Source organism: Salmo salar, chromosome 22 (assembly GCF_965601325.2).
Source record: "Salmo salar chromosome 22, fSalSal1, whole genome shotgun sequence".
In the NCBI taxonomy this organism is placed as follows: domain Eukaryota; kingdom Metazoa; phylum Chordata; class Actinopteri; order Salmoniformes; family Salmonidae; genus Salmo; species Salmo salar.
In genome coordinates, this window is record NC_138312.1 from 19,301,133 (window position 1) to 19,316,070 (window position 14,938).

At 43.9% G+C, this 14,938-nt stretch overlaps 1 protein-coding gene across 1 annotated transcript; it reads left to right on the forward strand.

Annotated features, from left to right (window-relative positions):
- Positions 1 to 254: 254 nt before the first annotated feature.
- Positions 255 to 14,839, forward strand: LOC106582784 (tubulin monoglycylase TTLL3). The gene is made up of 6 exons (XM_082967804.1): positions 255 to 3,686; positions 3,799 to 3,815; positions 3,864 to 4,117; positions 10,782 to 10,950; positions 14,482 to 14,492; positions 14,596 to 14,839. The coding sequence occupies exons 1-6, from the start codon at positions 3,464 to 3,466 to the stop codon at positions 14,837 to 14,839; spliced, it is 918 nt and encodes a 305-aa protein (XP_082823930.1). The 5' UTR covers positions 255 to 3,463.
- Positions 14,840 to 14,938: the final 99 nt, after the last annotated feature.

Here is a 14,938-nt window from a genome sequence, read left to right on the forward strand (position 1 = left end):
CATTAGGCCTACATGGAGATGTGAGGATGTTATATTCTTCCCTTAGACTGTCTAGCAGCATGTCATGTTATTTACTTGTTAGTACTCTGCCAATTGTTCGGTGTCATTGTCACAGCAATGTGTTTTGTTTTGACTGAATACAGAACTTTGGTTAGAACACTGAATTGCTACATGTACCCCAAACCGCATGTAGATGGCTTGAGTTGTCCCCCCCCCCCCCTCAGATTCAGACCCTCTAGGAGGGAAACCCCCCATTAACACCGGCAGAGCAGAGCCCTGTGCCAGCGACGCACTCAAATGCGCTGAACCTCACCACAGAGAAGGGCCAACAGCAAACACCATGCAGGCCTGCACGCAGAACCCTCAGACACTTAACACTCTGACTAGCCATTCATACTAAACACAGACTAGGCCTACAGTAACACTTAAACAGCTTGTAAAGTAATTGGTTATTACAGCCACTGTATCTGACTGTGTGTTTATGTACATGTGTGTGTATCAGTGCCACCTGGTGAGGGAAGAGTGAGGCACAGCCTGCTCAACCTGCCCATCATCAAACCAGAGAGACTGCAGACAGCCAAAGTACTGGTGGAGAAAGCTGTAAAGGTAAGATTCTAAAATAGCACAATCCTTCTGTCCATATACTGTATGTGATGCTTAAGGCCATGTAGATAGAGTCTCTCTCTGTCTCTCTCTGTCTCTCTGTCTGTCTCTGTCTCTCTCTCTCTCTCTCTCTCTCTCTCTGAATTCAAGGGCTTTATTGGCATGGGAAACATATGTTAACATTGCCAAAGCAAGTGAAGTAGATAATAAACAATACAAATTTACACTAAACATTACACTCAGAAGTTCCAAAAGAATAAAGACATTTCAAATGTCATATTATGTCTATATACAGTGTTGCAACGATGTGCAAATAGTTCAAGTTCTCTCTCATGCGTAAGGTGTTCTCCATACTGCGTCCAAACACTGGGGTTCGGGCTGCCCTAAGGGCGAGGGGATGGCTAGAGCATTGTCTGCCATGTCGAAACCAGCACTGTCACCATGGAGATGAGGAGGATGATGATGATGATGCTGATGACAATGGTGAGGCAGGAGGGCCACTGCAAATTGTAGTAATTCATTCTCACCAGTTTGTTAATCACCATTGACCATTATCTTAAAGACTAGATTGTAATCTCCCTGTATGATCTGTTTAGACAGCCCAGAGAGACAGACCCAGATGACAATAAAGGGAAAGGGGATACCTAGTCAGTTGCACAACTGAATGCATTCAACCAAAATGTGTCTTCCGCTTTTAACCCAACCCATCTGAATCAGAGAGGTGGGAGCAGTTGTTGGGGGTTAACTGCATTGCTCAAGGGTGTGTGTGTGTGGCTTATATTTTCATATGATCAATTCTTGTAGCACAAAGTTTTTGTGGATTTTCCCCACTCATCTTTTTGACAGTCGGACGAAACGACTGCTCATCTTTTTGGTGAGGACGAAACGACATATTTCTATTGGACGACAGATAGAGAGACAATCGACAACCGCTCATTACAAAGGAGCAGATGACCAATCACTATGCCAAAGCAGGCACCTTCACCACCAAGGTTGACTTTCACAGGGGAGAAAATAATAAACTCTTTACCTTTTCACTGTGATCATTTGGTTTGATGCTGCAGACCCTGACTCGTTATACCCACGCTGCTACAGGCTGGGGCAGAGGATAAGAAACATGAGTTTAGCGATCAGAATCCTCACCGCTCTCTATCCCAAACCCTCTTTCTCTGATCTTCCTATTTCCCTCCTCTAACGGAATGCGTCACTTCATTCGTCTTGGTGGGATTTACAGTACATCCCTTTAGTTTTCCATACTTTCTCCTACCCCGATTTCTCTGACTATACCCTCTGTTCATATTCCTCTTCTTACCTCCCACCTTTCATTTTAGGAAATCTCTAACTCCAGGGAGGGCAGGTAGCCTAGTGGTTAGAGCTTTGGGCCAGTAACCGAATCCCCGAGCTGACAAGGTAAAAATTTGTCGTTCTGCCCCTGAACAAGGCAGTTAACCCACTGTTCCCCGGTAGGCTGTCATTCTAAATCAGAGTGTGTTCTTAACTGACTTGCCTAGTTAAATAAAGGTAAAAATAAAAACTCTATAGCCTTGATCATGTTTTTACCTTCCACTTTTAACCCCTTGCTATTTGATTCTCTCACACACACACATATAGAGAGAGAGAGAGAGGAGTCCGGGCGAGAGAGGTGGGAGGTGGCACGAGCTGGATCAACTGAGCAATCATGTTAAAGTAAAACATTCCTCACAAAAAGAGGCATACCTCATCAAACCCCCCAGTGTAGGTCAAACAGAGCTCTGGGTTTCATTCTATTGTCCAATCCTTTAGGTCAAACAGAGCTCTGGGTTTCATTCTATTGTCCAATCCTTTAGGTCAGAGGAAGGCATGCAAGTGTCAAGCCATGTCATTGGTGGCCCCAGAATGATTGACAGCCAACTATTTGCATTGTGTCCTCCCCCCATCCCCTCTTTACGCTGCTGCTACTCTCTGTATATCATATATGCATAGTCACTTTAACTATACATTCATGTACATACTACCTCAATTAGCCCGACTAACCGGTGCCCCTTCACATTGGCTAAAAGGACTATCTGTATTGTGTCCCGCCACCCACCCCCTGCCAACCCTTCTTTACGCTACTCTCTGTTTATCATATATGCATAGTCACTTCAACCATACCTACATGTACATACTACCTCAATTAGCCCGACTAACCAGTGCCTGTATATAGCCTCGCTACTGTATATAGCCTCACTGCTGTTATTTTTCACTCTTTTTACTGTTGTTTTTATTTCTTTACTTATCTATTGTTCACCTAATACCTATGTATTACTTAAAAATTGCACTGTTGGTTAGGGCCTAGGGTCAGTAAGCATTTCCCTGTAAGGTCTACACCTGTTGTATTCGGCGCACGTGACAAACTTTGATTTGATTTGACTACAAGTGTGCCAGGACTTCCTGGAAAGTTTGGAACACAATGAGAGACATTGCCTTGTAAACACAGCCATCCCCTAACAGAACAAGAGTGGCTGGAGTTCATCCACAATTACTACCTGGTTGTCCAGTAAGTATTCTATATAGTATGATTATTATGTGTCTCTGTCATGCATCTCTTTGCATCTTATTGGCACTTCTCTCCCTCCCTTTCTCAGTGATGGTGTAGAGATAGAGGACCGTGTTCACTATGTGGACAGCTGTCAGGCCATGTTGCGGAGGCTTTGTGAGGTCAGTCCATAGTTCGACACAGACAGAATCCACAACATATAGATCGTCAAACATGGGGCCAAGTCCTGACGCAGAGGTGTGTGTGTTCCAAGAGGAGAAGAGACGTGACTTTATTTAAGTGTGTTTATTTGATGATACTTACAGTGTAAGCCTACGGTTACCTTGTTTGTGGGACTCTTCCATGTCCCTCATGTGTGCCAAAAGGCTGGATGACATCCTGAAGCTGGTGGACAGTAAGTGGGTGGTGCAGAAGTACCTGGAACACCCGCTGCTGGTTCACTGCACCAAGTTCGACCTGCGCCAGTTGTTTCCTGTGACTGACTGGAACCCTCTTACTGTCTGGTTCTATAAGACGTGCTACCTAAGCTTCTCCTCCCTGCCCTACTCAGTGGAGACACTAGACAGCTGAGGGGGCATTTTTACCCAGTTGCTACTATGTTTTTCAATGTTGATTCCAAATTTCACTTTGTCGCTAATTTCCTATAATCTCTGTCCCACCTCATTTCGCCTCTGTAGCCTCTCCCTCCAGTTCTGTCAGTATGTGTAAAAACTTCATCCAGAAGCACTTGCAGCCCTCCTAGCAGCATCACTCAGAGGTTCCTGAGGACAACATGTGGACGTGTGACCAGTTCCGGGCCTTCCTATCTGGGCAGGGCCAAGCAGCACAGTGGGGGGTCTCTGGTGGTCCCGGGGATGAAGAAGGCTGTGGTCTGCAGACTGCTCAAGACCTGGTGGAGTCAAGCAGAGGCAGCTTCGAACTCTACGGAGCCAACTTCATGCTAGGTGTGAATTATGTCACCATAGAATTAAGAGTTAGAATAGTAGAATGGACATGAACCTTCTTATGATGGTATAAAAAGCCAGCCAGGTTTAGAGGAATGATTCCATATATTTTTCTAAATAACTGCCAATATGCCAATAGGGCTGGGGATTGGCAGGGACAAGGACATTTCTAAGTGACCCCAAAATGTCCTTGTTTTGAAAGAAAAGCAAATTTTTCGTTGTAAATGACTATGTTGTAAATGACTATTGTAGCTGGAAATGGCAGACTTTTTTATGGAATATCTACATAGGCGTACAGAGGCCCATTATCAGCAACCATCACTCCTGTGTTCCAATGGCACGTTGTGTTAGCTAATACAAGTTTATCGTTTTAAAAGGCTAATTGATCATTAGAAAACCCTTTTGCAATTATGTTAGCACAGCTGAAAACTGTTGTTCTGATTAAAGAAGCAATAAAGCTGGCCTTTAGACTAGTTGAGTATCTGGAGCATCAGCATTTGTGGGTTCGATTACAGGCTCAAAATGGCCAGAAACAAAATAACTTTCTTCTGAAACCCATCAGTCTATTCTTGTTCTGAGAAATGAAGGCTATTCCATGTGAGAAATTGGCAAGAAAATGAAGATCCCTTCACAGAACAGTGCAAACTGGCTCTACCCAGAATAGAAATAGGAGTGGGAGGCCCCGGTGCACAAATGAGCAAGAGGACAAGTACATTAGTGTCTAGTTTGAGAAACAGATGCCTCACAAGTCGTCAACTGGCAGCTTCATGAAATTGTACCTGCAAAACACCAGTCTCAATGTCAACAGTGAAGAGGCGACTCCGGGATTCTGGACTTCTATCAAAAGTGTTATACGCACACCGGTCAAAGATAACTGTTGATAAATACCAATTGTTTTCAGCATTAGCGTCAATAGCCACGACCTTTAGCTATTTGCATTTCGAAACATTAACCATATATGGTCAAAATCATCCCTTTAAAGCCTGTGGGGGAATATACAACGCTGTACCATGAAATAGCTTACAACAGTGCAACTGAAAAAAATCTAAGAAAAAGACTATTTTCTCAGTCTGAAATAGAGGTGCTAATGTCAGAGATTGAGTAGGCCTACAACCAAAAGGTTTTATTTGGCTCGTTCAGTTGTGGCTTGACCAGTAAAAATAAAAACATATAGCTACAAAGAGAGGACCATTAAGACAATTCAAGTTGCTTTAACAATGACAAATATACTTCAAATGAGTAGGCAACACTCACCAATAAGCCATCCATCCTCAACAGCTCCCTCCTGTAGGCGTATAGGCCAACATTGCTGTTGTGCAGAATGAACGAGTCATGCGTTCCACCTGGCCACCACATTCAACAGTGTCTTTTGTGCATCATATAACCTATCACCTGCACATTAAGAGTCAAAGCCTTTTCTGTTCACATTTGAACTTGTTTTGGGATGGTGCTTTTATGGCGATGTGGGTGCCATCTATTACTCTGTTTCGTATTTGGGAACCCTTTGATGGCAAAGTAACCCTTCTCGACTTTAACCTGTTGTGCGATGGTGTATAGAAATTGTATGTTACAGTTCATTTTGCTGATGATTGCATCCAAAACATTGGTTCCTGCTGAAAAGTGTGGATAGCACTTTGATGTGCAATGGAATGGCATGTGTTTGCCTTGCCCTTCTAAAGTACAGGTCTTAAATCCTCACAAAGATCTTATGAGATTGGTTTTGGGAAACGATATCTGATAAGCCAATCTGTAGGCCTACTTTCTGCAATAAAGTCCCACCTGTTGCTAAAACGCACTCTGCGAAATGCAGCGCGTGTCAAATCTTCCAACAGAGCAAGATCAGGCATCTCTCATTTAATTTCCCATTATCCCAGTCTTTTATAGTATTTCAACAATGGTTTCACTTTCACATGCCTTTAACAAATTACTGTACTTTATATGGATTATTAATGAAACAAATGCACTGATGTAGACAAATTATATACAGTATAGCCTGTCAAGATATGTTGCAGGAATTCACAATGGAAAAACAATTAAATAGAGATTTTATTATTGTTATTAGGCCTACGCTCACAATTTGACACATTTAGAATATACACTACATTATCAAAAGTGTGTGGACATCTCCGTGTCAAATATCTCATTCCAAAATCATGGGCATTAATATGGAGTTGGTCCCCACTTTGTTGCTATAACAGCCTCCACTCTTCTGAGAAGGCTTTCCACTAGATGTTGGAAAATTGCTGCAGGGACTTGCTTCCATTCAGCCACGAGCATTCGTGAGGTCAGACACTGATGTTGGGCGGTTAGGCCTGGCTCGTAGTCGGCATTCCAATTCATCCCAAAGGCGTTCGATGGGGTTCAGGTCAGGACTGTGCAGGCCAATCAAGTTCTTCCACACCGATCTCGACAAACCATTTCTGTATGGACCTCGCTTTGTGCACGGGGGCATTGTCATGATGAAACAGGAAAGGGCCTTCCCCAAACTGATGCCACAAAGTTAGAAGCACAGAATCATCTAGAATGTCATTGTATGCTGTAGCGTTAAGATTTCCCTTCACTGGAACTAAGTGGCCTAGCCCGAACCATGAAAAACAGCCCCAGACCATTATTCCTCCTCCACCAAACTTCACAGGTGGCACTATGCATTGGGGCAGGTAGCGTTCTCCTGGCATCCGCCAAACCCAGATTCGTCTGTCGAACTGCCAGAGGGTGAGGCGTGATTCATCACTCCAAATAACGTGTTTCCACTGCTCCAGAGTCCAATGATGGCGAGCTTTACACCACTCCAGCTGATGCTTGGCATTGACGTGGTAATCTTAGGCTTGTGTGCGGCTGCTCGGCCATGGAAACCCATTACATGAAGCTCCCGACGAACAGTTCTTGTCATGAGTGTATTATCTAAAATAAGGACGCACAACAACGAGGTTCTAGCTCCAGCATGTTTACTAACCTAACCCTCGCATGTCATACATAGGTACGGATACCCCCAAGGGACATCCCTGATGAAAGGCGTGCCCAAATTAAACTGCCTGCTACTCGGGCCCAGAAGGTAGGATATGCATATTATTAGTGATTTGGATAGAAAACACTCTGAAGTTTCTAAAACTGTTTGAATGATGTCTGTGAGTATAACAGAACTCATATGGCAGGCAAAAACCTGAGAAAAATCCAACCAGGAAGTGTGGAAATCTGAATTTTGTAGTTTTTCAAGTCCTGGCCTATCCAGTAAACAGTGACTTAGGGTTCATTTTGCACTTCCTAAGGCTTCCACTAGATGTCAACAGTCTTTAGAACGTTGTTTGAGGCTTCTACAGTGAATCTTGAGCGAACAAGAGCTCCTGGAAGTTGATGACATGAGTTCAGTGGCGCACGTTCACGTGAGCGTTAGCTGTGTTCCAGTTCATTTTTGAAGACATTGGAATCGTCTGGTTGGAATATTACTGAAGATTTATGTTAAAAACACCCTAAAGATTGATGCTATACATCGTTTGACATGTTTCTACGAACGTAAATATAACTTTTTTTAACTTTTCGTTGTGACATTTCGGCGCACTTCCTGGATTTGGAGTAGTGGACTGAACGCACGAACAAAAAGGAGGTATTTGGACATAAATTATGGACTTTATCGAACAAAACAAACATTTATTGTGGACCTGGGATACCTGGGAGTGCATTCTGATGAAGATCATCAAAGGTAAGTGAATATTTATAATGCTATTTATGATTTTATTTGACTCCAAAATGGCGGGTATCTGTATTGCTTGATGTTGTTGTCTGAGCGCAGTACTCAGATTATTGCAAAGTGTGCTTTTGCCGTAAAGCTTTTTTGAAATCTGACACAGCGGTTGCATTAAGGAGAAGTTTATCTATAATTCTTTGAATAACAGTTGAATATTTTATCAACGTTTATGATGAGTTTTTCTGTAAATTGATGTGCTCATTCACCGGATGTTTTTGGAGGCAAAATATTTCTGAACATTACGGGCCAATGTAAAATGTGGTTTTTGGATATAAATATGAACTTTATCGAGCAAAACATACATGTATTGTGTAACATGAAGTCCTATGAGTGCCATCTGATGAAGATCATCAAAGGTTAGTGCTTAATTTTAGCTGTATTTCTGGTTTCTGCCAGAAACCTGAGCGGGCATCCAGCTTTGTGAAGACTTGTCAGCCATCCAACTGAGCCAGTGACTGCTCCACTGATGGTAAGATTTGTCTCTCTGCAGAGTGCCTCATTCAAGTTAGTCATGTCCACACAGATCCTTATGTCCCCATTGGCTTTTGGGACCACTACCATCCCTGCACACCAGTCAGTGGGACTCTATATTTTAGACACCGCCCCAATTTCTTCCATCCTCCCCAACTCTTCCTTTACTCTGGCCAATAAAGGGATAGGCACACGGCGAGGGGTGGTAAGGGCATAGGGGACAGCATCCTCTTTCAGGTGGATTTTGTAGTCACCTTCTATCCTTTCTAGACCAGAAAACACTTTTGGGATTTTATTTTTGAAAACCTCACCTGGATCCTCCAGTTTGCTCACTCTCTCAATGAGTTGCAATGCTTCAATTGCTGGCAGCCCCAGCAACGGTCTGGCTAGAGAGTCAATGACGAAGACAGGCTGGATGGCACTTTTGTCTTTACTCTCCAATTTAATCACCAACTGCCCTACCACTGGTAAAATCGTATTACTGGGCCCGTACAGTTTTTTGTTTGTAGAGAGCAAAGGGCCATCTCTGCTATAGCTATACAGCCTAGTTGGGATAGCTGTCACTGCTGCCCCAGTGTCTAGTTTAAATGACACAACCTCCCCATTTGATTTTAATGTCTGAATGCCAGCCAGCCTTGTTTTCCTTTACTTCTCCCAGAAAGATGCTGTCCTGCTGTACCTCCTCTGAGCAAAATAATGATATGCTCTGTTTTATCTCCAACAATGTGCCCTCCCTGCTTTGAAACAGCTTGAATGTATGATTTACTTGGTTCGTCCTTCACATTTATGTGAATTTTAAACCCACTACTGACACCATGTAGTATGATCTAAAATAAGGAGTGGCGACACCATGTAGTATGATCTAAAATAAGGAGCGGCGACACCATGTAGTATGATCTAAAATAAGGACGCACGACAATGAGGTTCTAGCTCCAGCATGTTTACTAACCTAACCCTCGCATGTCATACATAGGTACGGATACCCCCAAGGGACATCCTACTACAGTGAGTGTTGCAACCGAGGACAGACGATTTTTACGAGCTTTAGCACTCGGCAATCCCGTTCTGTGAGCTTGTGTGGCCTACCATTTCGCAGCTGAGCCGATGTTGCTCCTATATGTTTCCACTTCACAATAACAGTCACTGAGCTCTTCAGTAAGGTCATTCTACTGTCAATGTTTGTCTATGGAGATTGCATGGCTGTGTGCTTGATTTGGTACACCTGTCAGCAGCGAGTGTGGCTGAAATCGCCTAATCCACATACTTTTGTATATATAGTGGATATTTTGCTCTCTATGCATGACAACCATTTGGGACTGTGTGTACACATGGTCATGGCTGTGTGTATATTTACGCACACTCGGGTTCATATTGTTAACTCTCACAAAATGAAATGATTCCACGCTTGGTTTACGCACTATTTTGTGCCTAAGCATGATTGACAAATGAGGCCCCTGGAGTTTTGGTGCAGGTACAGCCAACTAGTGCAAAAAATAATATTGCGATATTGTCAAAAATAATATACCAATATGTAACTGTAACGATTTTTTTTTTCTTCCCATCACTGTATGCCAACATTCCATTCAAACGATTATATAACATATAATCTTTGAGATCTAACAATCACCAACATAGAAGCTAGACAGTCAGCGAGAATTGAAAATTGAAAATTTAGCAGTATATATTTTGTTATTATGTTTGAGCAAAATAAAACAGGTTTAACCATGGCAAAACACATAGAATTGCAGGAAATTTGCTTTAAAACAGCAAAATGTTCTCTTAGCTCCATGGCAGAATATGTCAATTGTATAAGATTATCTTTAAAACTGCAATATTTCCTCATATGGCAAAATGTGAAGAATTGCAGAAAATTTGCTTTACAACTGCAAAAACATCTCACAGCTCCATGGAGAAATTTGAGAAAATGTTCTCTAAAATTCAGGTGCACTGACTGGCCTGCCACGCCCACCATCTAAACCCACAGCTTTCCAAGGAAACATATTCCCAGTTGTCTTGAATGCACCAACTCACATGGCTGCTAGCACCGTCATGAAAAGGGGCATGACATCAGCGAAGCCCTACAGTTTTTCTAAGTAGTGAGAAGGCTTAGGAGCAATGTTGAAAGGTAAGACATGTTGTACTTAAACATAGTTTTATAATTGACTAAAACAAGCAGACAAAAAAATTGCCTTTGGAAAAAGGTCAAGATTTTGCTGTGAGCCAATGTGGTAACAAATATAACCACGGGTTTGTTTTCCCCCAAGGAGGACAGGACCGCGACATTCTATCATAGGGCTACCCGGTGCAACGGGCCATGTAAAACTAACTCACCCATACTGACTGGGAGTATGGCTGCCATTTTCGGACCATTCTGGAACTTTGAAGGTTTGACATATCCTATTAAATTGCTAGAGGAGATATCTATGGATGTCACTTAGTTACATCAGTATTTGTTTTTATTGGCAGTGAAAAGGTAGATAGCTAAACATATTTTATTCCACAGGTCGATGCCCTGGCTGATAGAGATCAACGCCAGCCCCACCATGGGCACCTCTACAGCAGTGACAACACCCCTGTGTGCTGCTGTGCAGGGGGACACTCCCTGGGTGGTCCTGGACCTCCGGCTGGACCGAGGGGTACACACTGGGGGCTTTCAGCTGATATACAAACAGGTGAGATGTGTGCCTTTTATTGAGGAAAGGGTAGTTTTAATGCATTTATTAATGTCATTTTGTTTTTGCAATGTTTATTCTATTACGGACACCTTAACACATACTTTTAACTTATATTATGCAAGTTAGAACTTGACATTTTATGTTATGTTACTGTCCCCATTACAACAACAAAAATACTTAAATGCATGTAATTTTGTCTTTAAAACGTTTAATTGAAATACTGTAGAATTCCATTAATTCCTATGGAGGACTGTTTCTCTGGGGAGTGCCAATATGGCCGACCATTGACCAATACATAGCATCAGCAATCCAGGGTTTATTGGTGCTTTAAAGATTGGGAACTAGGGGAAAAAACTAACAAAAAAAACAGGTCATGACGTCAGCGATCTTCAGGTCAGAAAGTCGGAGTTCTAGAAAGATGCCAGTTTACAACTTGGAATTCCGAGTTGGATGACTGTTAAACGATTTTTCTGAGATTTCCGAGTTGCAGTTGTTTTGAACGTGGCATATATACTCACGGCCAAAGTGACTCACAGCGTAGGGAGAGCTGTGACACACTGATCTGGGAAGAAGGCCATTTGTTAATGCAATATTCAGAAATTGTGTGACGGGTTTGATTGATTCTCTCAAATGTTTTTTTTTTTCCTCTGGGGTTGAGACCTCTTGTTGTTTGGATTTGAAAATCCAACCTTTGTAATGGAAGGGGTCGGCACTCAAATCAAATTGTATTTGCAACACGCGCAGAGTACAAAAGGTGTAGACATTACAGTGAAATGCTTACTTACAAGCCCTTAATCAACAATGCAGTTAAGAAAAATAAGTGCATTTTTAGTAATAATTAAAGAGGAACAATAAAATAACAGTAGCGAGGCTTCCGAGTGGCGCAGTGGTCTAAGACACTGCATCTCAGTGCAAGAGGCGTCACCTGGTTTGAATCCAGGCTGCATCACATCTGGCCATGATTGGGAGTCCCATAGGGCTGCGCAAAATTGGCCCAGAGTCGTTCGGGTTTGGCCCGGGGTAGGCCGTCATTGAAAATAAGATTTTGTTCTTAACTGACTTGCCTAGTTAAATAAAGGTTAAATAAATAAAATTAAAAATATATATACAGGGGATACCGGTACAGAGTCAATGTGCGGGGGCACATGTTAGTTGAGGTAAATATGTACATAGAGGTAAAGTGACTATGCATAGATAATAAACAGAGTAGCAGCAGCTTAAAATGGGGATGGGGGAGTCAATGCAAATAGTCTGGGTAGCCATTTGATTAGCCGTTCAGGAGTCTTATGGCTTGGAGGTAGAAGATGTTAAGAAGCCTCTTGGACCTAGACTTGGCGCTCCAGTACCCTTTTGCCATGCGGTAGCAGAGAGAACAGTCTATGACTAGGGTGGCCGGAGTCTGGCAATTTTTAGGGCCTTCCTCTGACATCGCCTGGTATAGAGGTCCTGGATGGCAGGAAGTTTGGCCCCAGTGATATACTGGGACATACTCACTACCCTCTGTAGTGCCTTGCGTTCGAAGGCCAAGCAGTTTCCATACCAGGCAGTGATGCAACCAGTCAGGATGCTGTCGATGGTGCAGCTGCAGAACTTTTTGAGGATCTGAGGACCCATGCCAAATCTTTTCAGTCTCCCGAGGGGGAATAGGCGTCGTCGTGACCTCTTCACGACTGTCTTGGTGTGTTTGGCCCATGTTAGTTCGTTGGTGATGTGGACACCAAGGAACTTGAAGCTCTCAACCTGCTCCACTGCAGCCCCGTCAATGAGAATGGGGGCGTGCTTGGCCCTCCTTTTCCTGTAGTCCATGATCATCTCCTTTGTCTTGATCACGTTGAGGGAGAGGTTGTTATCCTGGCACTACACTGCCAGGTCTCTGACCTCATCTCTATAGGCTGTCTCATCATTGTCGGTGATCAGGCCTACCACTGTTGAGGATCAGTGTGGCAAATGTGTTGTTACCTACCCTTACCACCTGGGGGTGGGCCGTCAGGAAGTCCAGGATCCATTTACAGAGGGAGGTGTTTAGTCCCAAGGTCCTTAGCTTAGTGATGAGCTTTGAGGGCACTATGGTGTTGAACGTTGAGCTGTAGTCAATGAATAGCGTTCTCACGTAGGTGTTCCTTTTGTCAAGGTGGGAAAGGGCAGTGTGGAGTGCAATAGAGATTGCATCATTTGTGGATCAATTGGGGCGGTATGCACATTGGAGTGGGTCTAGTGTTTCTGGGATAATGGTGTTGATGTGAGCCATGACCAGCATTTCAAAGCACTTCATGGCTACAGACGTGAGGGCTACGGGTCGGTAGTCATGTAGGCAGGTTACCTTGGTGTTCTTGGGCACTGGGACTATGGTGGTCTGCTTGAAACATGTTGGTATTACAGACTCAGTCAGGGACAGGTTGAAAATGTCATTGAAGACACTTGCCAGTTGGTCAGCGCATGCTTGGAGTACATGTCCTGGTAATCCGTCTGGCCCTGCAGCCTTGTGAATGTTGACCTGTTTAATGGTCTTACTCATATCGGCTACAGAGAGCGTGATCACACAGTCGTCCAGAACAGCTGGTACTCTCATGCATGCTTCAGGGTTGCTTGCCTCGAAGCGAGCATAAAAGGCATTTAGCCCATCTGGTAGGCTCCGATCACAGGGCAGCTAGCTCGTGGCTGATCTTCCCTTTGTAGTATGTAATAGTTTGCAAGCCCTGCCACATCCGACGAGCGTCAGAGCCGGTGTAGTAGGATTCAATCTTAGTCCTATATTGAAGCATTACCTGTTTGATGGTTCAGTGGAGGGCATAACGGGATTTGTAATAAGCATCCAGGTTAGAGCCCCGCTCCTTGAAACCGGCAGCTCTACCCTTTAGCTCAGTGCTGATGTTGCCTGCAATCCATGGCTTCTGGTTGGGGTATGTACGTACAGTCACTGTAAGGACGACTTCATTGATGTACTTATTGATGAAGCCTGTGACTGATGTGGTGTACTCCTCAATGTCATCGGAAGAATCCCGGAACATATTCAGGTCTGTGCTAGCAAAACAGTCCTGTAGCTTAGCATCTGCGTCATCTGACCACTTCTGTATTGAGTTACTGGTACTACCTGCTTTAGTTTTTGCTTGTTAGCAGGAATCAGGAGGATAGAGTTATGGTCAGATTTGCCATTTGGAGGGCGAGGGAGAGCTTTGTACGCGTCTCTGTGTGTGGAGTAAAGATTATAGTTTTTTTTCCTCTGGTAGCACAAGTAACATGCTGGTAGAACTTAACTTAAATCCATTTTACCTTTCCTGCATTAAAGACTGGGAACCAATAAATCTCACTCGGAGGCTGTGTGTGGATGTGTGTGTGGGTGTTTGAGTGAGAAAGACGGAGGCAACCAGTAAAAGCACAACTACATTCATTATCGACGCATTGTGCCAACACCAAAGATCCATTCCAGACTCTGACGTCAGGAGGACTTTGAGAGTTCGGTGTTAGCCAGACTACCTCTTCCCTGAATAAGAGGTTATACAGATGTTCTCTCTTGCTCTCTGTCTATAGGTAACAGGGAGGTGCCTCAGTATGCGGGGGTCAACCTCCTTGTTGAGGGCTCTCAGATCAAATGGCCCGCCGTCATCCTAAAAAAACATCAAATTCCCCGGAGCCTCGAACCAGACGGCATCACCAAAGCAAGGACAACGAGGCTGTGGCAGAGAAACCCAAGCCGGCCTCTTCTAAGAGGTGGCTGAAGGCTGTGGTACGACACCTCACCTCTGTCATCAGAGTCCAGCCCCTACTGTCTCTTGAGAAGCTCCTGGCCGCGGAGTCCTGGAGGTTGCAGCGCCTGAGCCTTGTCAACTCCCTCCATCTGCCACCCAGTCCCATATCATGGACTGCTGGTGGAGACCCTAGGTTATAAGGCCCCAGGGTTATAAGCCCCCCGCTGCCCCTGATAGTTAGGTCATTAACCTTCAAGACCCAGACAAGGAGCCCCCTGCCCTGCGTGTGCCCACTCCTC